We start from the raw sequence: 27,680 nt of genomic DNA, 5'->3' as shown, positions 1-27,680 counted from the left end.
AAAGTTGCTTTAATCTTTATAAGCATCAAATAATTTTGAAATACTAATTTTATCTAGGGGGCGACGCAGGGGCGCAGTAGGTAGTGCTGTCCCCGGATTAATAAAGGGACTAGGCCGAAAAGAAAATGAATGAATGAATGAATGAATGAATGAATGAATGAATGAATGAATGAATGAATGAATGAATGAATGAATGAATGAATGAATGAATGAATGAATGAATGAATGAATGAATGAATGAATGAATGAATGAACGAACGAACGAACGAACGAACGAACGAACGAACGAAGTAAACTTTTTACTTTTTGCTGGTTAAAAATGTTGGTATTTATTAAAAATGTATATGATAATATAATACGTAATATGATAAATCTAAATAAAAATGATAAATAATGAAATAAAAGTTGTTGTCAATATTCAAGCAAGTGCACCAATATTAAAAATGTGTCGTGTTCATAAACATTAAACTCCTATTCGCCCTTGAGACATAACGGATTAGATTTTGTCTGTAAAACTTCCACAGAGAAGCCAGACTCTGAAATTAGAAATGCTCAAGGTGCCCGACGATGTGGATAAAACACAAGAGAGAGAGAGAGAGAGAGAGAGAGAGAGAGAGAGAGAGAGAGAGAGAGAGAGAGAAAAGAAAAAGAGAGAGAGGGAGAGAGAGAGAGAGAGAGAGAGAGAGAGAGAGAGAGAGAGAGAGAGAGAGAGAGAGAGAGAGAGAGAGAGAGAGAGAGAGAGAGAGAGAGAGAGAGAGAAGGGCACCCAAATCAGATGCTGATTAACTCTTGCTTATTTAAGCATCTATCCTCCATCTCTTTCTTCCTTTCCAATGACACTTGGCTGTATTGAAGACACGGAAACTTTTGGCAACAGATTTTAAAGAAACAAACAAAATTGATTCCGCCGCATGTTTGTGAAGCAATTACACGAGGAGGTGGAATTGTTTTGACAAATGAGATCAGGATAACGGGCAAACACACACTCACACACGTTTGAGTCAAGAGTTGCGGTCGGGAATACAACAAGCCGGCTTATGTTTTCAAGATTATGTGTAGAAATGGTGCGTCTGACAGCAAATCGATAAAAATGTGCGGTATCAGACACACGGCAGATTGTGCCATGCTTTAATCCGGCGTGACATTGCGGAGGCTCCGCTTTAGAAGGAGAAGGAAAAACCCTCGGGATTCGGGTGGTGCTCAGGTGGGCTCTAAACACCAGGGGACTAGCAGGTGACCAGGGATGAGAGACAGACAGACAGAAACAATGGCACGGTCAAGACTTCCCAACTACTCAAAAGTCTGTCCCAATAATAGATATATCAACTTATCGTGCAAAATCCATGGTCCATTTTTGGTCATGCAATACACAGGCAAAATTATTAGTAAACAAAATTATTAGTTCTCTTGTGAAATTTGTATTTATTTAAAAGTATTTATATAGTATTTATTATTATTTATATGTATTTAACCTAGTGATGTTTAACAGAGCTAGGAAAACTTTCTAAAGTGTTTTCTATAACATTTTTCTCTTATGGAGAAAGTCTTATTTATTTTAGCTTAACTGAAAAATACACTGACAAAAGGGAAAAAAAGGCAAAATATGCCTGACAAAAGTCTTGCAAACAATTTATATGGGCTGAATTTAGTAAAAAAATAACAATAATAATTTAGTAATGTTCAACTTAATTTGTTTGTTTAAATTTAGCCCAGATAAAGTTTTGTAAATCCAATGAATTCAGTGTTTCTTGCTAAACATCTTGTTATTAATGTTAATATTAATATGATGTACTGTCAAAATGGAAGACAAAATAAATTCATTATTGGAAAATTGTTAAGCTATTAAATTATTATTTATTAAATTAAACAAGATGGCAAGAGGCAAGATGAAACAAAAAACTAACAATACATACAAAATTAAAGTAAAAAAGGTCAAGAAGGTCAAAACAAAGCAGAGATGAGATGAGGAGAAATAAAAACAAAAAGTTAATGAGAAGAAAAAAGACAAGAGGAGCGAAAACACGGGTAAAGATTTGTACATTTTGTCAATTTTAACAATTTAATGAAGCAAAACATTTATTCTTTTATTTTATTTTCAGCTTAGTCCCTTTATTAATCTGGGGTCGCCACAGCGGAATGAACCGCCAACTTATCCAGCATATGTTTTACGCAGCAGATGCCCTTCCAGCTGCAACCCAACACTAGGAAACACACATGCACACCCAATGACACACATACACTATGGCCAATTTAGCTTACCCAATTCACCTGTACCACATGTCTTTGGACTTGTGGGGAAACCAGAGCACCTGGAGGATGAAGCAAAACAAAAGAAGAAAAAACTAATAAAACAATGCAAGAGACAAAAAAGTAGACTAACCCAAGGTTGAGATGTTTAAGTTTCTGAAGGCTACTGATCTGCGTTGGAAGCTCCTCAATCTGGTTGTTGAACATGTTCAACACTTCCAAGTTCTTCAGATCAGCAATATTTGGAGGCACAGCTGAAAAAGAGAGACAGATATGATGACAATAAATAAACAGATTCAATTTTGCAAAGAATCATCAATATCTGCTGCTATAAGCTGAAAAAAAAAGGTTATTTAAGAGGTATAATTACTAAAAAATAATTAGTCTATTGCTTTACTGTATATACAGTACATGTTCAGAGTGAATAAATGTTTTAAACTAATTCTATTGCAAAAAGATGATAACGTACAATAGGTAAACGTTCACAATAAAGTCTCGTTAGCTAGAAAATGCATTAAAATCAAAGTTAATAAAAAATACCACTGATTTTTATTAATTATTAACTCCATTTAATTAAACGATTATGACTTTAATTCGTTATTAGGTGATAACTAAGAGATTAACATCACCTAAGACTGATAAATGCTTTTGTAGATTTCATGACATTTACTTTAGTTTAATAAACTGTTTACAAAAAAAGCATTTATAAATACTCACAGGATATTACTGTTAATAACAACAAATACGATACAATAATATGAATATTACAAAAGGTCCTCTAAAAAGGTTAAATAATAAACAAATAATAACTCTTTGAAGTGCCCAAGATATCAATATTGTGCATGTTCATTATGACAATTAGGGCAAAAAATATGCAATACTGTTGTTAAGTATTGCGATAACGATAGTTCTTATGATGCGATATTTCCCGAGAAAAATGTTATTATTTTGTTATATAAATGTTAGCTGTTTTTTGTATCATTTATTTATTTAATGAAAATAAAATAAACAGGTTAATTATTTTTTTTTGTCAAGGTGCAAACATTTAGTCGTAAACCCCTCAACAGACATTATGGCTCCGATTGGCTGTTGTGATTTTCCTTGGGGCTGCCCCAGCCAATACCAGAACAGCAACTACTGGGGAGGTGGTGATAAAGACAGTAAGGACCCATCTGATTAGTCAAATTTAGATAAACAGCCAATGCATAAAATAAATGTCATGCATCACACATGTCTCCAACCCAAAATTATTATTATTTTCTTCTTTATCAAACATTTACCAAATGATGTTCAACAGATCAAGGAATTTTTCACAGTATTTTTCTATATTTTTTCTTCTGGAGAAAGTCTTATATATGTTTTATTTTGGCTAGAATAAAAGCAGTTTTTAATTTCTCATAAACCATTTTAAGGTCAATAATATTCGCCTTCTTAAGCAATATTATTTTTTTGATTGTCTACAAAACAAACCATACTTTTTGACTTGCCTAATTACCTTAACTTGCCTAGTTACCCTGGTTTAAATGTCACTTCAAGCTGAATACTAGCATCTTGAAAAATATCTAATCAAATATGATGTACTGTCATCATGGCAAATACAAAAGAAAACAGTTATTAGAAATTAGTTATTAAATATGTTTAGAAATGTGTTCAAAAATGTTTTTCCATTTAATGGAAATTAGGGGGAAAAATAGAGGGGGAGCTAATAATTCTGACTTTAGCTGTATATTGCATATATTCTATAATCGCGATAACGATACATTTTGCAATATTTTGTGTAGCCCTGACTAGGGCTGGGCTGATAAAACGATATCAATATGTATTGATCCAACATTGTCAATAAAGATAAAAAAGGTTTGGTATGAAGTTTCGGTATGAAGCACTATTGCTTTTTTTTTTTTTATGTAACTGCTGCAATAAGCTTAGGGTTATTTCCGATCGAGTTGCACAGCTTGGCATGTGACGCACACGCATTTTCCAGGCGCACCTAGCTGAAAACATTTCAGAATGCTGTGCCCGCACCGCGATTCATGCAGGTACAGACATCGCAAGTCTCCTGGAATTTCTGGGAGTCTCCCGCATATGCATAGAGACTCCTGGATGGCCGCAAACGAATGATAATCTCCCATAATTGGTTTTGTTAATAGAGTTTGTGGTTTACTGTGTGATTACTGTAGACACATTTTACAGATGTTGACTAACCTTAAAGTTTGCTTTGATTGTTCAGAGTTGGCACTTTATCATTGCACACACTTTGTGACACTTCACTTATTAAGTTTGAGTTTGTTTAGCACTTATGTTTATTTTATTATAAGACATAAGAGGCAAGATATTTTTATGATTTTTTAGTTTTTTACTATTAAAACTATTTGCCTTAGTAATGTTGGTAAATTTAAATAATATGGTTAAATAAACCAAATCCAAATATACTTTAATATATCGTAAAAAAATATTCAATAATTATCAATACCGAATTATATTAAACATTATATTGTGATATTTTTTCCAGTATCGCCCAGCCCTAGCCCTGACCACAGTATATTTTATTATTGAAAATCAGCATATGTCTAACCACCAATAAAATAATCAAGGTAAAGCATTACCAAAACGAGTGCCGAGGCCTAACGAACAGACACCCAAGGCCGACCTGTCGAAGTTTAACAGCTAATCATCAAGAGTCAGCAAATACATACTTCCCGTCTTTGATGGCTCAATTATAGGTCATTCCCTCAGCGATAGATTTGACATTTTAATGATGGAGGTTTTTTAGCATATCGAATCAGTACCTTTCCTTCCCTCCTCCCTCTTTTCCTGCAAGGCCATCCTGCCCCGTTTCTGCTGTGGACAGAGATGGATGGGCCGAACAGGCGCTCTATCCGATTACTGGCTGATCAATGAGCCCTCATTACGGAGGAGGGGAGGTGGGAGAGGTTTACACAAACAGCATGACACGAATACCTCCAGAGAGATCAACGGGAGCCGCTCCGCCCCAGACAGAGGAACAAATGATTCAGCCGTCACACAAACAATTCAAAACTACACACACACACACACACACACACACACACACACACACACACACACACACACACACACACAAGTGCACATGCTTACACTGCTCTTCAGCACATGAGCTTGAGAAGTGAGGCGTCAATTTATATGATATACATTTGCCACTTTTATTATTTTTTTTATTATTATAGTTGTTAATATTTAGTTTGAAGTTTAGTTATTTTTTACAAAATACCAAAAAAAAAAGTTAATAAATGAATAAAAACAAACAAAATGTAAAAATATTAAACAAAACCATTTTATATAAAACAAATATGCACCAATAAACATTAACAATTAATACAGCCTGCGTACATGCATGCCCAAGATTAAAAATGATAAGAAAAATAATTCACAATTATTTTTTGGGTAACACTTAACTAACATTTTTTTCATATTTATTTTGTGTTGTCACTTGTCACTTTATGTACACTGGAAGCTTCTGTAGCCAAAACAAATTCCTTGTGTGTGTGAAGCACACTTGGCAATAAAACTGATTCTGATTCTGATTAACTAATGGACCATTATTCTAATGTATTTGCTAACATTACAAATTAATAAACAATAATATATAAATATATAAACAGTATAAATAATCTTGTGATGCAATAATTAGTTCAACATTAACTAATGCATTAATCAAAATCTAAAGTTGAGCTTGCTAACATTAGTAAACGCACAGTGAGTTAACATAAACTAATGTTATTTAACTAAACATTAACATTGAATACTGTAATAAATGTATTACTACTTGTTTGTTCATGTTAGTAAACACATTAACTAACAGTAACTACTGAACCATTATTTTAAAGTGTTACCATTATTTGTTAAAAACCCCTATGCATCCACATCAGTGCTTCCCACAGGTTTGAAATATACTGGTGGTGGTAGCCGGATTGAAACACACCTTTTACCCACAGCACATACATAGTCAATTACATGCGACAAACAAAACATTTATATGATTTTTAACTTTATTATTATTATGACACTGTTATACACATTTACTTTTCAATGAGTTAAAGTTATTAAAAGGGCTGTTGAAATAAAGTGGATTTCTTTTTTTCTCTTTTATGCTATTTAAGAGCCGTGTGCACCTAGACAGGTAAAATCTGCTCTGTCTCTCACTTTCTCTCTCTCTAAAGTTGCTTTATTGGTATGACATTTAGTACAGTATTGTCAAAGCATATGTATAAAGTATGTAATATATTAAAATCATTAAGTTAATAAAATATACAGCAAATGAGAAATAAAGAAAAGGAATAAAATTAGACATTATTGCTTAAATTATAATAATTAGTAGAATAAAATGTGTAGATTATTTAAATAAGACAAATTAGTTGATTAGCCATTTTTAACGGTGTGCAAATTTTTTTGGAGCCAGTATATTTTGTTCTCTCCGAGTATATATTAAAGTTTATCTATTAACTGATTAATCATTTAATGTTTCTCTCGTGGCTGTGCGCACAGTTAGCTGTAAAAAGGTAATGGAAAAAGGCATACAAATAATGGCAACTTTAGAAAGCGAAAGTAAAACCCGAATCCCTGACATTTTAGGAGATTCAGACACTATGGCCGGACGCAGTTTGGCGCGTCTCTGTGGGTTTGCAGAGCAAGTGAGATTCTCTGCGTGAGTGTTGATGACTAGCAGTAGGAAATGCGCAGAAGATTTTCCACGGGTTAATCAATCGTGAATGTTTGCTTTCTTGGGCTGATAAAAAAAAAAGTGTAAAAGGGTGATAATAAAAGTGTTATTTATGTGTCACCACCAAATATACTTGGGCGGCTGTTAATATACATGGGTGGTCCACCCAAGTAAAGTCGATGTGTGTTTTCATTAAACAGTCTAAAGCCCGATTAAAGGTATGCTAGACAAGCATATCAGTTTGTTTTTTTTTTGTTTTGTGTTATGTCTGATTACTTTGTTTACTAAGAAGCAAACCAGTTTTTTATTATTATTATTTATTTATTAAATTGCATGAATTTGCCATTTTTTTTAAGGTGTCCTTCATTTAGCTACTGAGTTAGATGTAGTTGCATGTAATTATGCGTAATTAATTGTATTTACTATAGTAAGTACACAGAGCATGTGTAACAAGGCACCTTAAATTGATTTGTTACCTGCATTTATCATTAGTCAGCGTTTAGTTTAGAATGACACCTGACTATCAACATTACAATCATTTAAAAGGATAATAACAAATGTATTCTTTAAGAATGAAACAATACAAAGCATGACTTTAATAAAATATATAAAATATAAAATGAAAAGCTGTAACCACAGCAATCTGTGTAGTCATATACATTCATATTAGTGAATTATTGCCCGTTTTTTGGTCACTAATCACATTTGCACTAATAATTATACAGATCAAACTTACACTATTTATGTACAGTATACCTACACAAACTCATTTGAAAAGAGTTTTGTACTCAGTGTTGTTAATTAAATACCTCATTACTTTAACCTAAATAGAGCAAGTTCACAGTACTCAGATTAGTTTTTAACTCAAATTATTTTTGCCAATTGGTTTCTTCAAGCTGTTTGAGTTTCCTCAACTTATTGGGTTTTACAGTACGCCGTTGGTTTGAGTTCTCTTCATTTACTGGGTTTTACTGTGCTCAAATTGCTTCATTTACTCAAATGGATTAAGTTCAAATACTCATTAAGATTAGTTTTTGAACTTAAATGGTTTGTTGCAATCTATTTCCTCAAGCAGTTTGAGTTGCCTTAACTTTTTGGGTTTCACAGTGTACTGCCCAACTGTATAGTCAGAATATTTTAAGTCCCACTGTTTAATTTTCCACAATTTCTGTTTAATGGAGAGAAGAGTTATTCAACACATTTATAAACATAATAGTTTAGTCTAGTAAATAATATTTTACTAGATATTTTCAAGACACTTCTATACAGCTTAAAGTGACATATAAAGGCTTAACTAGGTTAATTAGGTTAACTAGGCACGATAAGGTAATTAGGCAAGTTATTGTATAATGATGGTTTGTTCTGTAGAAAATATAGCTTAAAAGGGCTAATAATTTTGACCTTAAAATGTTTTTTAAAAAAGTAAAATTAAAATTATTTTATTCTAGCTAAAATAAAACAAATATGACTTTATCTAGAAGAAAAAATATCAGACATACTGTGAAAATGTCCTTGCTCTGTTAAACATAACTTGAAAAATATTTTTAAAAAGAAAAAAAATTCAAAGGGGATTGAATAATTCTGACTTCAACTGTATATTGTACTGTTAAATATCGCTTGGGAAATATTCAAGAAAAAAAACTGAAAATCTCACAGATGGGCTAATAATTATGCCTTCAACTGTATATCCCAGCTCGCTTTTCCTTTCTCTTTCTTTAAATATTCACTGTTAGACTTTGTCGTAATTTTACAGATATTTACTGCAAAAATGCCCAGTAAAATACCACAAACATTTTTTACAGTTCACGACTGTAATATGCCCTGCATTGTGGGTCATTTTAAAACTCACAATGACTTAACTAACATATTAGGAATTTGCGATATTCTACTGTAATCAAAGCACTGCTACTGTAGTTGAAGACAAAAATGAGACGGTTCATGAAAATATTATTCACTTATTTGGGAGATGTATTAAATTCAGTAGTAAACACAAAGTAGTAAAGGTTTTGTACAGCTAGTGTAAAATGTAAATAAATTACAGTGAAATTACTTTAAAAATTGTCATAAATGAGGTAAAAAAAAATAATAAAATGAGGTAAAGGGCATTTTACCATAAAAATAAGTTGCAGTAAGTATATTTTTACCATAAAACACATTTACAGGCAAGTTACTGTAAAGAGGCACTTGCGGTAACTTGCTGGCAACAGTGCTGCCAATAAGTTACCTAAAAAGCAATAAAATAAAATAGTATCTAAGGTAAAATGCTTATCCTTTTTATTTATGTCTATCCATGTCTTCCCAATGCAATACCAATATAAAGTACTTATACATGCATGCCCACAAAATATGGCCAAAGTTTATTCTCACTCTGACAATAGTATCTGGATGCAGCCTTTATGATGCAAGCTGAGATTGCATCACTCAGCGATGCAACGTCAGACACAACGCACTCAATGGAGAGAGTGACGTCACTGTAAGGGGTAGGGTTAGGGGTGGGGTTAGGTGAGCCCATTAAAAAGCATTGGATGCAGCACAGATTGCACTGCACCAGGTCTGCATCCAGACCCTCTGATTGATACATACTATTTTCCATGCAGTTTCTAACTATAATAAAAGCACATTTCAGTCAAGCTACAACAAATTGCTGTGTCCTTGCTAGTAGAATGCATTTCAGTCAAACTCTTCAATTCCCAATTTTTGCATCTTTGACCTTCTCACCTATAACAGATACAATTTGTTTCCCCCGGTCTCAGAGGAACCGCAGGACACTGAACCCTACGCTCTATGTCAGGGTCTCCAAACGACACACAAGACTGATCTCAGTCCTGTTATTATTATTTTCCTATTATATCCTTAAGACAGATCATGCCTTCACCAGACATCTTGCACTTTTTCATATTAAACCACAGACCTACTACAGGATTTCGAGCTTTAAAGGTCCCATGAAATTAAAATAAAGGTTTGTAGATGTCAGTATTGTTAGTTTTTAGGATATCTAAGCAATAGTGTGCTCCAAAACAGTGACAAAATTAGCATTCAGAAGATATAAAACGGATATAAACATGTAAAGCTTGTAGTTTGTCACTTCCGCTAAATGGATCAACTGTTTTATTCACGTCACATAATACTTCAGTTTCTCATCAAATCTTAATCAAATGCTCTCTAGTATCTGACATGCCCCGCCCCTTCAAGACGCTTCTTATTTGATGCGCTTGAGCTCAACCACTCTCACTAGCAGAGCGGTGATAAAAACAAAATGCCATTGGCTGTTTTTTTAAGGGGAGGGGCTACACTATGTTCCACCCACCCTATACTTTGTTCTACCACTATGATCGCCTATCGTACTTGCTAGGGCTGGGCGATGCGACAAAAATTGCATTTCGCAATACAAGTCATCTCATAACCTGATAATGAAAAACATATGTAAATTTCTGTACATGTACACAAATTCTAATTTGATTTGTCACATATATTTACACAGTACAATGTGCAGTAAAATGCTTAGATAACCACTCTTGACCTAAAAAATAAATAAATAAATAAATAATATCAATAAAAATCTAAATTATGAAGAATAAGAAGTAAAAACGCAGACAATTTTATATACAGGAATAGAAATTATAGCAACAGAAAATAAGACCAAATATAAATATTTTAAATCTTAGCTATACAAACAAACATAGAAAAGCAGAAGTGTTTCTAATACAGTGCCTGGTGTATAAATGAACAGAAAGAAACTACAGGTGGTTTGTCAAGCCCACTCACTTGCGTGATCAAAATCAGCCTTTACTTTGAGGAGTCATATAACAATTTAGTTCACATGATCAGACTAAACGTCGACCCTCACAGCAATAAGGTCACTGGTTCGAGCCTCTGCTAGGTCAGTTGGCGTTTCTGTGTGGAGTTTGCATGTTCTCCCTGCGTTCGCGTGGGTTTCCTCCGGGTGCTCCGGTTTCCCCCACAGTATGAGTGTGAGTGAGTGTATATGGATGTTTCCCAGAGATGGGTTGAGGCTGGAAGGGCAACCGCTGTGTAAAACATTTGCTGGATGAGTTGGCGGTTCATTCCGCTGTAGCGACCCCGGATTAATAAAGGGACTAAGCCGAAAAGAAAATTAATGAATGAATGATCAGACTAGACCAAGAAGAGAAGGGAAGAGAGAGAGAAAATAAAAAGAAACAAAAATTAAGCAAATAAATTAAATAAAGTAATTGAATAAATCAGGAGATAATAATAATAATCAGAATCAGAATCAGAAAGAGCTTTATTGCCAGGTATGTTCACACATACGCTGATTTTTTTTTCGTGACAGAGCTTTTACAGTGCAACAGGATTACAGAGACAGGACAAAAAAACAGATAATAAATATATTTTTTAAAAAATAGAAGTAAGTAGTGAGTGCAAATATACAGATTGACAAGTTTATGTACATGTTTATTACTATATACAACGTTATATGTGCAGCTGTTATGTGAAAATTGGCACGTAAAGTGTTTTGTATAATAAGTGTATATGTGTATAAAAGTGTATAGCAAGTAGTGATGTTGGTTTCGCAATTGTGTTCATGAGATGGATTGTCTGAGGGAAGCAATTGTTTCTGTGTCGGGCTGTTCTGGTGCGCAGTGCTCTGTAGCGTCGACCAGAAGGTAAAAGTTCAAAGAGGCAGTGTGCTGGATTTGAGGGGTCCAGAGTGATTTTGGCAGCCCTTCTGCTAACAATAATAATAATAAATAAACTAATAAATAAACTAATAAAATTAAGCATATATTCAGAAATGTACTCATTCATACGTGATCATATTTCTCACTTTATTTAGTATTTCAGGGCAAATTTCTGATAAAAAAAATGTAGACATTTAAAATAAAACTCTTTTTAATTATGTATTACAGTAAGTAATTATTACTATATATTACTGAAGTATTAGTGCAAGTATTCCAGTAAGAAAATAATAATAATTTAGTTACACCACATAATTAATGATAAAGCATAATATAAAACAACAGATTTATTACTTTGTCCATACAATATATATTGTCCTATATATTGTCCTAAAGCACAGCCCTAGTATTTGCTTGTAAACAGAGTTTACATGCATGTGTGTGTGTGTGTCTGTGTGTGCCCTACTGGAGCCTTTAAAACAGGACGAAAGGCTGATGGTAATAGGACAAAGAGTCTGGGGCTATAGAGAGCAGGAAGGTTTGGTCCTCTCTCCTCTGTCTCATTACCTGGCCGGGCCGAACAGCAGCCCTGCTTTACTCATGAGCCACTAATGAAAGGGTTCCAAATGTCACTGTAATTCCTGACTACCCTGAAAAGTTCAAAAGATGGCAGATTCCCTGTCTCTGCTCTTTAAGTAGGCAGGAGGAGAGGGTGGAGAAGAGCAGAGAAAGGGAAAATGCAGAGCTGTGGGGAATATGATGGTATCAAAAAATCTATTTGCACTAAGCAGTGTACAAGAACAACTTTATATTGTGATTATACTCTGTTAATGCCAAAATGGATAAAATGGGGAAAATGCTAAACAGATAATATGATACTGCTTAAAAAATTTATTAAATAAAAAAAAAGTAATTCTTTATAATATTAATAGTCCAAGTAGTTAATCATTTAGATTCAGATTTTTATAATATAACATAATTAAAACAATTAGATTTCTATCTATCTATCTATCTATCTATCTATCTATCTAGCTATCTATCTATCTATCTAAAATACAGTCAAATTGTAAAATTGTGAAATATTATTGCACTATAAAATAACTGTTCAAAAGTACTTTATAATTTAATTTAATAATTTATTCCAGTGATTTTAAAGATGAATTGTCAGCTTCATTACTCCAGTCTTCAGTCACATGATCCTTCAGAAATCACTCTAATATTAATTAATTATTATTATTATTATTATTATTATTATTATTAATGGTAATAGTTATAAAAGCAATAATGACTGGAGTAATAATTTCATTTGAAACTTTTCGAAAGCAGTTATTTAAAATTTTAATCAATATTTAACAATTTAACTTCTTTTTTTACATTTAATAAATGGCGCCTTGATGAACAGAATAATTTTCTTAGAAAAAAAACATGAACAATAACTGACCCCGAACTTTTAACCCATCATTACTACAAAGTATTAAATAAAATGAAACTAATAAATAAAATAAAAAAGCCTAATTTTTATAGTGCTTTTAAAATAAACATACCATTTTGGTGTCCAAATTTTATTTACAAAAGTGAATTTATATAAAGCTGAAGACAAAGTTATTAGCCTTCTTGTGAAATTTAAATTCTTTTTCAAATATGTCCCACAGATTGTAAGAACAACACCTTTTTAAGCAATAATTTTAATAACTAATTTCTAAGGCCAGACAGAATCTTTGGATATTTTTTTGCTATTTCTGCAGAAAATTTGTATAAAATCTGCAGATTTATGTGGAATCATTTTAGGAGTATCTTAACTAAAAACTCAAATAATAAATATATAATATAAAAATATGAAAAAAATAAATATATGAAATAAAAAATAATACTTTTTTAACTTTTATTTAATGTTTACAATGTAAATCCAATTAGATCCACTCATTTGTAAACAAAGCCAGTCTCTCATATGATATCTCTACTAAAAGACACAAATTATGACTTTACAATCTGTATTGTGAATAAATCATACGAACATATTCATATTACTATTATTCTATTACAGTAATATTAGTGAAACAATTTTAAAAACTGAATAAATATAAACGTACACACATTTAAACAAGTAAATACACAGACTTATTGACGGGCTAAAAATCTACGTAAATCTGTATAATTTTGTGCGCACAGATTCCATGTGGGCCTACTCATTTCTAATAATTCAATTTTTCTTGGATGTTTTTTACCATGATAATGACAGTACTTAATATTTAACAATATACCAGTGTTCAGCATAAAGTGCAGTTTAAAATCTAGGATAATTAGGCTAGTCATTAAATAACTGGTTATTTCTGAAGCCAACTGAAAAACTAAATTCTTAAGGGGGGTAATAATATTGACTTTAGCAGATTTTATTTATATATAGTTTATTACAGCTAAATTAAAATAAATAAAACTTTCTCCAAGATAAAAATATGACAGGAAATACTGTGAAATATACTGTACTCTGTAAAACAAAACAAAAACAATCATTTAAAACAGGAAGGTTATTAATTTTGTCTATTATCAAGTGCAAGCATATTAAGTTCATGAAAACAAACTATTTTAATGTTTCATTCATTCCTTTATTTTCCTTCTTATTAATCCCTTTATTCATCAGGGGTCGCCACAGCAGAATGAACCACCAACTATTCCAGCATATGTTTTACACAGTGGATGACCTTCCAGCTGCAACCCAGTACTGGGAAACATCCATGCACACTCATTCACACACATACACTACGGCCAATTTAGTTTATTCAATTCACCTATAGTGCATGTCTTCGGACTGTGGGGGAAAACAGAGCACCCGGAGAAAACCCACGCCAACACGGAGAGAACATGTAAACTCCACACAGAAATGCCAACTAGCCCAGCCAGGAGTCGAACTAGCGACTTTCTTGCTGTGAAGCGACAGTGCTAACCACTGAGCCACCATGTCAGCCTTTAATGTTCATATAACTAAAAATATTTCAAATAACTTCAGACAGGGGAGAAACAATACTCCATCCTCATTCAGAATCAGTACAAAAAAGGTAAGTTTACGTACACATGAAATAGCACACAAACGCTGACCTGTACCTTTTAAATAGCACTCAGTCTTTTTTGTACCCGGCTGTATTTGATACATGTGACTTGATTTTCTCCTCCGCTTTTAACCAGCTACACAGACGTGGTGTGACCCATTGGGGAATGAGTCAGTTCTTCATCTCAAAATCTTAAATAAATCGTATTAACAGGCTTTGATCATTACTGCACACTCTACCTGACAGAAATGTGCATTATCTGAGATCTTCATGGAGATTAAAGTCAAAAAGATCCCTGCATAAACAAACAAATCCCCTTCCTGTACAGATCAGATGACAGCGAACATTGCTCAGAGCCATTACAACAAACCCAAAGATTATGAAGGAGGGGAAAACAAGATCCAAACTACACCGATAAACATATTTCACCTAATAATAACTCCAGCAGCTAAACAAAGATTATCATTAATCTTATGCAACAACGCGAAGAGTTAAAATAAACGGCAATGAAGAAGATGCTCCTACTAACTACATACACATACCAGTTTTACTCTCTATTTTTAAGGTAAAGAAGTTAAAACTGAAACAACTAGAGTTCATCACAGGCAAGACTGCCCTCTTGTGGAGTTAACAGGTTATTTCAACAGCCTTCATAAAGCTGCAGTTTCAAAATAAATGTAATATATGCTTTATAGAATCAGTAGAGTTAAATCATAGAATTTAAAGTAATTACAGTATAGGTTTATAGGGTTTAATCCTAACAATTCAATTTAGCTACTCCCTTATAGTTTGCATAAAAAATTAAATAGGGCTGCATGATATATCGGCAGCCATATCGCTATCGGCTGATAAATGCTATTTTTAATGTTATCGGTATCGGTCTGATATCAAAATTAGGCCGATATCTTTAAGCTGATAGTTTATGCCATTGTACAGAATTGCCTGCCTCTCGTTTTGTTATTTAACCTATTATTTTTATGCAACCGTCAAGTTGCATGTTAGTTTGCTATGCAAAGAAAAGGAAATAGTCTATTTTTGGCATGCTGATTTATGCGAAATCGTGAATTTAGATCTATATCATCACAATTTTGAAATTATTGCTCTTTTTTTGCTTTGAGTATGCTATTCTAAGATATGTTAAAACTTTTATGATGTTTTTTAAAATAAAACCAGTTGTTCACTGTATAAAAATATAATTGGCTAATATTTAGGTTGTCGGCCTGCAAATCTTAAGAGTTATCAGTCATTGATATCAGCTCAAAAAAATCCATATCGCTGCATCCCTAAAATTAAAAACCATATTTAAGATTCATATTTATTGTCTTTGCAATTGAACTTTAGGATTCTTCTGATAAGTAACTATCAATAACTTTAATCATGGTACAGCCAAATGTGTTTTTTTTATTTCTCAAAGCAGCATTATATATTGTAGGTCAGGTAAATAAGTAGTAAATATATTTGTTATATAGAGTAATATACAAAGATGACTTACCACTTAGCTTGTTGTGGCTCAGGACCAGTTGAGTTATGGTGGACAAAGAGACTACAAAAGAAATAACAATACATGCTTACTTTGTTGTTAAAGAAGATTATTTCTGTAGAGACACACTCAAAAAAATACTTTTTTCTTGTAGCGATATTTTCTCACTAATAAAGTAAAAGTATCTTCTGTTAAATGATTTAAGCAATTTTACCTTAGTTAAAACATTTCATGATGAATATAAAACGTAATCTTTTTGCTTTGTTAAATTCATATAGAAACTGTGTCATTTAGAGTCTTAAAATTTGGAATGTTTTCAAAGAATATTGGCACGTTTATCAATGATGATAATAACCAGCGAGATGTGATCACAACTTTTAAATACATGATACTCTACTAAAAACATTGCTTTTCTTTGTTTTAAATCTAATTTATCTTCTTGATACATTTTATTTCCACAACTGTAACTTCCCCAACAACAAAACAATGTTTCAACATTTCAGTCTTCAGTAAATAAAAAAATTGCAACTACTTTTACTGAAATACATCATTTAAAGTCTTACTCTCTGGATCAATTTTTCTTCAACTTTTTTTATTTCTTAAAAAACTGTCAGTTTATTATTTTTTTATTTGTATTCTGCTGACTGTACTTTTGATATATTTTGTGTGCCATGTCTTACTCTCTGAATACATTTTTCTTCATCTTTTACATTTCTTAGTAAACTGTCAACTTTTTTTCATTTGTACTCTTCTGAGTGTACTTTCGATACACTTTGTGTACTATACACAATACAAATTCACGAACAACAAAACAATCCTTGTTTAAATATCTTGACATTTCAATCTTTAGTAAATAAGAAATTTGCAACTACTTTAACTGAAATACATAATTTAATGTTTTACTCTCTGGACCTATTTTTCTTCAACTTTTTCATTTCTTAGTAAATTGTCTACTTTTTCTTCTGAGTGTACTTTTGATACATTTTTGATTGATTGGTTTTATATTCACGGATTCATTTAGTGACGACTTTTGACACGCTCCCTACATTGTTTACCATGGTAATTTGAATATTCGGTCTGAAATCACATGTAAATATCACTTGAAAACAACATTAGCACTATTTATTTGACTGTGCACAATGTTGTACTTTGTCATCGGCTGCTAATATGATTTCACTATTTAGAATTTGCAAAGAATATTTTTGTGAAATCATTGGTGAAAGTCCGAATGTGTGAATATAAAACCTACTTTAACTCTATCGTTTTGTGTACTGCATCCAACACAGATTCAACAACAACAAAATAATCTGTTTAAATATATTGACATGTCAATCTTCAGTAAATACAAAATTTACAACTACTTTTACCAAAATACATAATTAAATGTCTTATTCTCTGGAATAAACTGTCTTCAACTTTTTCATATATTAGTAAATTGTCAACTTTATTTTGTATTCTCCTGTGTGTACTTTTGATACATTTTGTGAACTTATACACAACATTGTTTTCCTTTGTTATAAATCTAATTTATCTTCTTGATACATTTTATTTCCACAAATATAACTTCACCAACAACAAAACAATGCTTGTTTAAATATTGTAAAATATCCTGACATTTAAATTTTGAGTAAATAAGAAATTTGTAACTACTTTTACTTAAACACATAATTTAATGTCCTACTCTCTAGACCCATTTTTCTTCATCTTTTCAATTTCTAAGTAAACTCTCAACTTTTTCATTTTTATTCCACTGAGTGAACTTTTGAGAAATTGTGTGTACTATATACAATAAAATTAGCCAACAACAAAACAATGAGTGTTTAAATATTTTAAAATATCTTCACATTTCAGTCTTCAGTAAATAACAAACTTGCAACCACTTTTACTGAAATAAATAATTTAATGTCTTATTCTCTTGATCTATTCTTTTTAACTTTTTTCATTTGTATTCTGCTGTGTGCACTTTTGATACATTTTGTGATTTAGGTAAAGTTGGTTTTATATTCACAGATTCATTCATTCAGTGACAACTTTTGACACGCTCCCTATATTGTTTACCATGGTACTTTGAATATTCGGTCTGAAATCACATATAAATGTCACTTTAAAACAAGATTAGCACTATTTATTTGACTGTGAACAATGTTGTTCTTTGATAGTCATCAGCTGATTTCAGCAAATATGATTTCACTATTCGTAATTTGCAATGAACATTTTTGTGAAATTATATTATTAAGGTGAAAGTCCGAATGTGTGAATATTAAACCTACTTTACCTCAATCATTTTTTGTAGTACATACAATACAAATTAATCAACAACAAAAACAATCTGTGTTTTAATATCTTGACATCTCAACCTTCAGTAATACGAAATTTGCAACTACTTTTACTGAAATACATAATTAAATGTCTTATTATCTAGAATAAACTGTCTTCAACTTTTTCATTTCAAATTGTCAACTTTTTTCATTTGTATTCTGCTGTGTGTACTTTTGATACATTTTGTGATTGAGTTAAAGTTGGTTTTATATTCACAGATTCATGCAGCGACAACTTTTGACACGCTCTCTATATTGTTTACCATGGTACTTTAAATATTCAGTCTGAAATCACAGACTGGTTCGTTTTATATTCACAGATTCATTCAGTGACAACTTTTGACACGCTCCCTACAATGTTTACCATGGTAATTTGAATATTCAGTCTGAAATCACATGTAAATATCACTTGAAAACAACATTAGTACAATTTATTTGACTGTAAACAATGTTGTACTTTACAAATTCACCAACAACATAACAATCTGTGTTTAAATATCTTGACATCTCAATCTACAGTAAACACAAACTACTTTTACTGAAATACATGATTAAACATCGTATTCTCTGGATTAAACTTCAGAAAGTCTTCAACTTTTTCATATCTTGATAAATTGACTTTTGTATTCTGTATTCTCCTGTGTTCTTTTGATACATTTTGTGTGTACTATACACATCATTGTTTAAAGTAAACATGCCAACGTTTGTCTTTTTTTAAGAACTGACAAAAATAAACAGGGAAAAAGACACTACATACTATGACTAGTGACTACCAAGTCCAATTCATTACCCAAACACGTTTCAACATTAACATTTTAAACTTAAATGACTTGTCAGTAGTCAACTGTCCAGATAAACACTCACAGAGTCCAGGAATATCCAGCAGGTTTGATATTCCTCTGTCACACATGTCCACCTCTGGGAGATTCTTGTCGCGACTCTCCTCCACGATCTTCTTCAGTGACTTTGACATTTTCTACAAATAAAAATGACATTTTAAAAACCCACACACTAACAGTCAGTCTTACTAACAAGAGTTTTTCCACTTTGGCATCGTATAGTGGCTCATATCTAGTAATAAAAAGCAGACAAAGAGTTCCCCCGTTATTTACCTAACTGTACGGAAAATACCCAAACACAGGAAAAAGCTGTAAACAAAAATCCAGGCCCCGCGGGCAATAAAAATAGATATTTCTGAAACAAGACAACGCTCACACCCAACCGGAAGTTGATAGTAGGTGCGTAAAAGTCTCACATTCCATCCATAAAAGGGTATTTCCGGGGTTCAGCAAAGGGGAAAGAATGTCAGGCAGAACTCTGTTCTATTGTCCAATCATCTGCTAGAAATTTGGCGCGATCGTTGTAAAAAGTTACATGTAGGACCAATCAGAATACGCGCCACTGTATCAGTGCCTGTCCTGTGGCCATGCAGCAGAAAAAGAGACGAGAACGGGTGAATAGCATTCTAGCTATATTCACTTTCGAATGTAATTTTATAAATGCAAAGAACGTTTGACATGATTCTAGTTATAAACGCTATATATTAACTTCTTTGATTTGATTGCTTGACTTTCTATTAGTTCTTTTTGTAATATGTAAAATATATTTAAATACAACTTAAATGTTTAAATACAACAGTTTTCTCTTTAAAACAAACATTTTGTCATTGCTATCATATTACTTTTAATATTACAACTATTAATACATCAATACTTTATGAGTATATAAAAATATATTTATAAAAATATATATTTATATGAATGAAAACTGGATTTTATTTTTTGTAAATCTTCTTGATGAATTTCCCTATTTCCAAAAATGTATATATTACATTACAGTTCTTTTTTATTTTCATATGTTCTATTTTATTTTGCAACATGTTAATTTTAAAATTATTATACATATTTTATTCAATCTCCATGCTATTGTAGTATATTATTGGAAAAACCTGGTTTGATACTGTCACAAATAATTGTATAATAAATAAATGTAAAAAAAACAAACAAACAAACAAACAGGGAAATATTATATATATATATATATATATATATATATATATATATATATATATATATATATATATATATATATATATATATATATAAATAATATATAACATTACATAAAATAGTATGACACTTAGAGGTTTTTGCATTTGAGGTCTTTATACAGCACTCAACATAATAGAGTTTTGTGGGAAATTAATATTTTTATCCATTTCTCATAGGTAATAAATGCTGCAGCGTTTAAACAAAACAGATTTATTTATTAAAATAATATTTTAGTCACCGAACATCTTTAGAAATAGAAAGATAATACAATTAAATTCATGCAAAATATTGGGAAAAAATTACAAGCTGCAAAATTTGATCAATTCTTTCTTTCCCTTGATATTTGCTGTTTTACATTTTTTTATTTAACTTTATTTTCCTAAAATATAATTTTAGGTGTACTAATTTTGGACTGTTATCATAAGTTATTTTGTTAAATAAGCTCCAGATTTGACTTCAGTACTGACTAATCTAAAGTATATGCACAAATGTAAAGCTTCATATAGAAAATATTCTATTTTGTACTCATATATATATATATATATATACATATATATATATATGTGTGTGTGTGTGTGTGTGTGTGTGTTGTTATAAATAGATATAATTATTTTTATGGTTAAATAAAAATAATTTCAATAAAAAGAAGACTCAAAAAGAACATCACTTTTGTTGTGTCATTTTACCATTTTTCTATACATTATCATATAAAGCCAAAATACATGAGAGAAAATGTACTTATCCATCTTGTCCACTGATTATCTGAATGAATATAACATTACTGAATCCAGCAGGTGTCTTATTGCCTCCCCCAGATCCCCAGCTATCACACACCTTGCAAGGGAGACACATTATTCAGACGCCTGCAAAAGTTGGAAGAGCAACAAGAGTCTTCTTCGTCTCCTTCTGCAGAACATGAGCAACGCTTGGGTTCCTATCGTCCAACACAGTATCCTGGTCCTCCTTTTGCCTGTTGCTCTCGCTCTGTGTCTGTTTTCTGCAGGGCTGATCATTTCTACGGGGGACTGAAAAACAGTGGCTCTATTTATAGGCTTGATTATATTTGGTGAGTGGCAACAGATGCTTCAGCATGGGTGAACTTTGCTTTGCAGAGCGAGAGTTCTGGATTCCTGGGCCAAGGCTTTGTTTATGTTGTAAAATCTTTAACTAACACTCTGAAGCAGGTGCCAGCGGAGAGCGGAAACCTTCGGACATAGCATGAGGGTATGGGGAGGTGTGTATTTTATTAGAATCCACACATAGAGAGCTACAGTAGGAGCGCTTGCACTTGATCAAAGCAGGAATGAAGGTATGTGTGGAGTTGTGTGTGATTTATGAGGTGTTCTCGAGTTATGTGCCTGAAGAACTCACTGTACCACCAGCACAGCAGACCACCGGCGTATTATTGAATATGAGCCGTTTGTCTGGATTAGATGTGGATGTTATGTTTTTATTACTGTATCTTAACATAATTCTTTACTGATGTATGATATATCAGTGCATCCGGAAAGTATTCATATATCGCTTCACTTTTTCCACATTTTTTTATGTTACAGCCTTATTCCACAATGGATTAAATTCATTTATTTCCTCAAAATTCTACACACAATACCCCATAATGACAATGTGAAAAAAGAGTTTTTGAAATTGTTGCAAATTTATAATAAATAAAAACCCTGAAAAATCACGTACAGAAGTGTTCACAAAATTGTTCACTAAATTGAGCTCAGTTCACTAAATTAAGCTCAGGTACATTCTGTTTCCACTGATCATTCTTGAGATGTTTCAGCAGCTTAATTGGAGTTCATCTGTGGTAAATTCAGTTGATTGGACATGATTTGAAAAGGCATACACCTGTCTATATAAGGTCCCAGGGTTGACAGTGCATGTCAAATCACAAACCAAGCATGCAGACAAAGGAATTGTCTGTAGACCTCAGAGACAGAATTGTCTCAAGGCACAAGGCTGGGGAAGATTACAGAAAAATTTCTGCTGCTCTGAAAATTCCAATGAGCACAGTGGCCTCCATCATTCGTAAGTGGAAGATGTTTGAACCCACCAAGGCTCTTCCTAGAGCTGGCCGGCCATCTAAGCTGAGTGATCAGGGGAGATGGGCCCTAATCAGGGAGGTGATCAATAACCCGATGGTCACTCTGTCTGAGCTCCAGCAGTCTTCTGTGGAGAGAGGAGAACCTTATAGAAGGACAACCATCTGTGCAACAATCCACCAATCAGGCCTGTATGGTAGGGTGGCCAGACAGACGCCACTCCCTGCCTGGAATTTGCCAAAAGGCATCTGAAGGACTCTCCATAGCATGATGCTGCCACCATCATGCTTCACTGTAGGGATGGCATTAGCCTGGTGATGAGCGGTGCCCGGTTTTCTTCAAACGTAACGCCTGGCATTCACTCCAAAGAGTTCAATTTTAGTCTCATCAGACCAGAGAATTTTGTATCTTATGGTCTGAGAGTCCTTCAGATGCCATTTGGCAAATTCCAGGTGGACTGCTATGTGCCGTCTGGCCTCTTTAGGTATACAATTAATCTGTGCAAGTTTATCCACAGATTTTTTTTTTTTTTTTTTTTTTTTTTTTTTTTTTGTAAGTCTTCAATCAAAATCTGTTTTCATATGTGGAGTGGCTGTCCTTCTCGGTTGACTCCACAATATTTTAACCACGCCTCTCTTTCCATGCAAAAAGCAAGCTCTGCCCCCTACTTAATATATTTCGTTTTAGCTGGAAGTTCATCAACACTCTGAAATTAAAATCTCAAAAACTTCATGCAGACTTTTATAAAGACTTGTCTATCGGAATAACCAGTGTTAAGTGCACGTTAATATAATTACTTAGTCGCTAAAAACATGAAGTGAGAGATTACTTTTAATTTTTTAAGGTAATATAATTACAGTTACTTTTAATACACCTGCCTTAAATACTGTACGTATATTCAACAGTTCTATATAAATTAGTTCAGAGTAGCAGAGCAATATTTGACTAGATATTTTTCAAGACACTTCTATACAGCTTAAAGTGACATTTAAAGGCTTAACTAGGTTAACTAGGCAGGTTAGGGTAATTAGGCAAGTTATTGTATAATGATGGTTTGTTCTGTAGACTATCAAAAATATATAGCTTAAGGGGGCTAATAATTATGACCTTAAAATGGATTCTAACAAATTCAAAGCTGCTTTCATTCTAGCCGAAATAAAGCAAATAAGACTTTCTCCAGAAGACCATCGCTTTACTATAACTTGCCTAATTAACCTGACCTGCCTAGTTAACCTAATTAACCTAGTTAGCCTTTAAATGTCACTTTCAGCTAAATAGAAGTATCTTGAAAAATATCTAGTCAAATATTATTTACCGTCATCATGGCAAAGATCAAATAAATCAGTTATTAGAAATGAGTTATTAAAACTATTATGTTCAGAAATGTGTTGAAAAAATCTTCTCTATTAAACAGAAATTGGGGAATAAAGTAAACAGGGGGCTAATAATTGTGACCTCAACTATATATTTGAAAAAATCTATTTAAAATGTATTTACAATATTTAATTTTAGTTAGTATTTGTAGCTTAGCAATACAACAAACATACAGAGAAACAACCAAACAAAAAAGTTTACATTAAATTATTAATTACAGGCTGTAAACCATCCTCATAATTCTCCCTCTCCTCTCAGATGGGCCAGATCAAAGGTTATCATGGGCCAACTATCACAATAAAATAAATATTAATGAATTACTTAAATTCATGTTATAAATCTAGTAATAGACAGAAATCAGAAGATAAAATTCTCCACAGAGCCCTTTTTCAGCACTGTTTCCAAGGTCAACATATCTTTTTTTTTTTTTACACAGAGCTTCTTATGAACTTTAACCTTGTTAAAAGAAGCTATAAAATGACATGAAAATCCTGAGAAAGGCCTGCATTGCAGATCAGACAACTGGGACACTTTTCCCAGATGTCTCTTTCACTTTACGGGAACATTCTGAAGAGTTTTAGAAGTGTAAGATTGCAAGAAATGTTTGTTATCTGAAAAGACAAAAAAACTCCACTAGACAGCAGATACATTCGTAGTATCTCTGTAGGCTTTATCTACCTCCGGCAGCTTTTAATCTTCCTTCAGCCTCTATTGTCACCCTTAGTCTCATTGCTTTGAGTGTGTGTAGTATAATTCAACAGATCTGAGATGTCAGGTTTGGATGAAGGCCAGACAGAAGAAGATATCACAGTTAAAACTAGATTAAACACCCGAATACTGTCAAATATTCACAGCTTTTGGAATGAGAGCATATTGACCTCAGTGGAAATATTAAAAACTCAAGAGGTCTTTTAGTGCCGGTTGTTTTTTTCTTATAGACAGCAATGAGATGGTATTAGGGCATGTAGGCCTGCCTAAACATTTTTTAAAACCCAGATTATAAAATTAATTGGAGACTTTGAATTAAGTAAGTATTCAACATAAAAGACAACACAGGTAAAAAAAAAATGGTATTTATCTAGTATAAAATGCTTTTATGTAAGGGAAAAGGTTCTTTAATTCAATACCAGGAGGGCAAATACTGCCCTTTAATGAAGAAGCAATTTCTGGCTCAGTTTAAAACTCTTTGCCTTCACAACAGTTACTCGAGAGCTACATCAAACATCTTTATTTTCCAAAAAAAGACATTAAAATACATACATAAATTCATTCTTTAAACAATTATCTACAGATGATGGATAATTTGTACATTATGTTTGATTTGCCACTCAAAGAGACTGTTTATATGATCGCCAAGTGTGTGTGTGTGTTTTTGTGTGTGTGTGTGTGTGTGTGTGTGTGTAAATATTATTAATATTTAAAATAATTTCTTCTCAGCTGCTCCAGGTGAGTCTGAATCCCGATGGAAGAACAGCAGACTGAGCTGAGAATTTCACAAACACAAGGTTTGAAGAGGCTCTGAAAGGGGCGATATTTGTCTCCTGCAAAAAGAAACAAACAAAAAAAAAATCAATTAATAAAGGGTTACGTGACTTTTTTTAAACAAAAAACGTCTTTGAAAGGCCAGAATTCTCACCAATGTTGCGTTTATCTGATCAAAAATAAAGTAAAAACAGTAGTATTGAATTACAGTAAAATATTGTACAGTAAAATAACTTCTATTTTAACGCATTTTAATATTTTATTCATCCCTCTGATCCAAAGATGAATATTCAGCATCATTACTCCATCCATAAAAAAGAAAAGAAATGCATTTTTATTATTATTATTATTATTATTTTACCAAAAATAATAATTATTATTATTATTATTTTACCAAATTTGAAAAAAGTTTTGCAGCTTATCAACATTTTATTCAGAGTTCTTTGATGAACACTGCTTTTATTTTGAAACCAAAATCTTTACAACAAAAAACATTGTTTTTAAAGTTCCTGTGAAAACAAAATATTATTATTTAGGTCTGTGTGCTCCACAACCATACCTGTCAAAACTGGGATGTGAAAATAAGGCATATCCACTAAATAACAGAGGTGTCACTTAAAAATGCACAAATCTATAATGAAAGCATTCGATTACTTTCCTAGCTTTTTATGCTCATTTAAGTCAAAATTAGTTGTTTAAAAGAAAACCCACCAAGATTGTCATGTTTTGATATTATTATTATTATTTTTATTATTATTATTATGTGTATAGGACTGTTCAAACATGCACCCAAAATGTCCACTTTCGCTAAGCTTCAAGTTGCGACAGAATTCGTTTGAGAAACAGCATCTATTTATCACCATGGAGCATGTCTGACAGTACATGAACTGACTGGCTGTGTCCGAAATCGCATACTTCTATACAGTACGCTAAAAACAGCACGCGAGCCGAGTAGTATGTCCAAAGTCATAAAATTCGAAAAACCGTATACAAGAAGTATCCGGATGTCTTACTACTTCCGGTGAGATTCTAAAGTGCGCATACCATGCACGGTGCGCTATCCCATGATGCACCGCTAGAGAACTCATGAATGGGTGTGAAGTAACATAACTGACACAGGTAGGTCACGTGATGATGACAAAACGATGGATGTAGTACGTCCGACTTCCATTCATAGTGCTCACACTTATACTTTATAGAACGCACTTTTCTAACAGTCGAGTAATACATTTAAATTCAAATGCAGTACCTACTAAGTAGTAAGTAATTTTAGATGCAGCCACTGAGGATTGAGGATTGTTTAGGAGGGGGCAATGGCGCCTGTAATGGAAATGAAGGGACTCCTGTTGTTTTTATATTTATTTCAGTGTTTTCATGGCTAAATACAATGAAAGCCCAGAACAGATTCACATTTAAGAGCAAGGGGCGCCCCCTGGTGGTTCGGCTGTATGGTTTGCGTATAGGGAGGATCAGTTCTTTAATGTGTATTGCCACCCTTCATAGAAAGATTGAAAATTAGGGAGAAATACCGGAAAATACAGTTACAGAATGATAGTGGGATAGAATTGTAAAATACGGGTGAATCCCAGGAAAAATGGAAGGGTTGACATCCCATAAACATCCAATTCTTGCCGTTTGTGGGTCAACGATTTTTGTGAGGTCATATCATTCTTAGGTTTCTCATCACATCTTCTGACCAATCATATTCTCTCAAGTATCTGACATGCCCCGGCCTCATCAATACACTTTTTTACACATTTGCTTTTTATGTAGTGCATTTAACTTAACCACTCTCACTGTCAGAGCTGTGATTAATAACAAAATGCTATTGGTCATTTTTTTATAATTGGGAGTGGGTTGGGGGCTACTTAAGTCCTATCCCCTATCATACACCTGGCGCAATAAGGCGCAAGACATGTTTCCAAGACGTGTTGTTATTTTCAGACCAACGCAACCTTGATTTTCCCGTCTTCCGCCAAGCAAATCCACTTTGTCGCCTCATGGGTGTGCTGGTCTAGATAAGAGGCATGTTAAGGCACATTGTTGGCACGTTGCTATTTTGAGGAACTAAAATAAACTGCACAATAGACCAGCTGAGAGCAGGTCTAAAGTCCAGCGCAGAGCGCGTTAGTTGTGCGCCTTGCTTACATATTGCTTAATACACACAGGATGTACAGCAATAAGCAAATATCTTTACGAATTAAAAAGAATTAAAGAATGAAAATGTCACAAAAATTATTATTTTCTACATAAATATAAAAACCTCTGCTTTTATGCCTTCT

At 32.8% G+C, this 27,680-nt stretch overlaps 2 protein-coding genes across 3 annotated transcripts in view; both read right to left on the bottom strand.

The window, feature by feature from the left end:
- Positions 1 to 21,483, bottom strand: part of rsu1 (Ras suppressor protein 1) — a 68,369-nt gene extending 46,886 nt beyond the window's left edge. The window contains exons 1-4 of one of the 2 annotated variants that reach the window (XM_056450621.1): positions 21,329 to 21,483; positions 19,308 to 19,419; positions 16,138 to 16,188; positions 2,381 to 2,501 (exon numbers count right to left, since the gene is read on the bottom strand). In XM_056450621.1, the coding sequence (XP_056306596.1) occupies positions 2,381 to 2,501; positions 16,138 to 16,188; positions 19,308 to 19,419; positions 21,329 to 21,346 (302 nt within the window). In that variant the 5' untranslated portion in view covers positions 21,347 to 21,483. Of the gene's footprint in view, positions 1 to 2,380; positions 2,502 to 16,137; positions 16,189 to 19,307; positions 19,420 to 19,555; positions 19,701 to 21,328 lie in introns of those variants that run through there. The other variant, XM_056450623.1, reaches the window with a different exon arrangement.
- A 3,646-nt stretch (positions 21,484 to 25,129) lies between these two features.
- cubn (cubilin (intrinsic factor-cobalamin receptor)) overlaps positions 25,130 to 27,680 on the bottom strand; it is a 96,258-nt gene continuing 93,707 nt past the window's right edge. The window contains 1 exon segment of the mRNA XM_056450472.1: positions 25,130 to 25,457. Within this exon segment, the coding sequence (XP_056306447.1) occupies positions 25,350 to 25,457 (108 nt within the window). The 3' untranslated portion in view covers positions 25,130 to 25,349.

Source organism: Danio aesculapii, chromosome 24 (genome assembly GCF_903798145.1).
Source record: "Danio aesculapii chromosome 24, fDanAes4.1, whole genome shotgun sequence".
Classification (NCBI taxonomy): Eukaryota; Metazoa; Chordata; class Actinopteri; order Cypriniformes; family Danionidae; genus Danio; species Danio aesculapii.
Note: the sequence above shows the minus strand (reverse complement) of the source record. Positions and strands in the feature narration are given on the sequence as shown.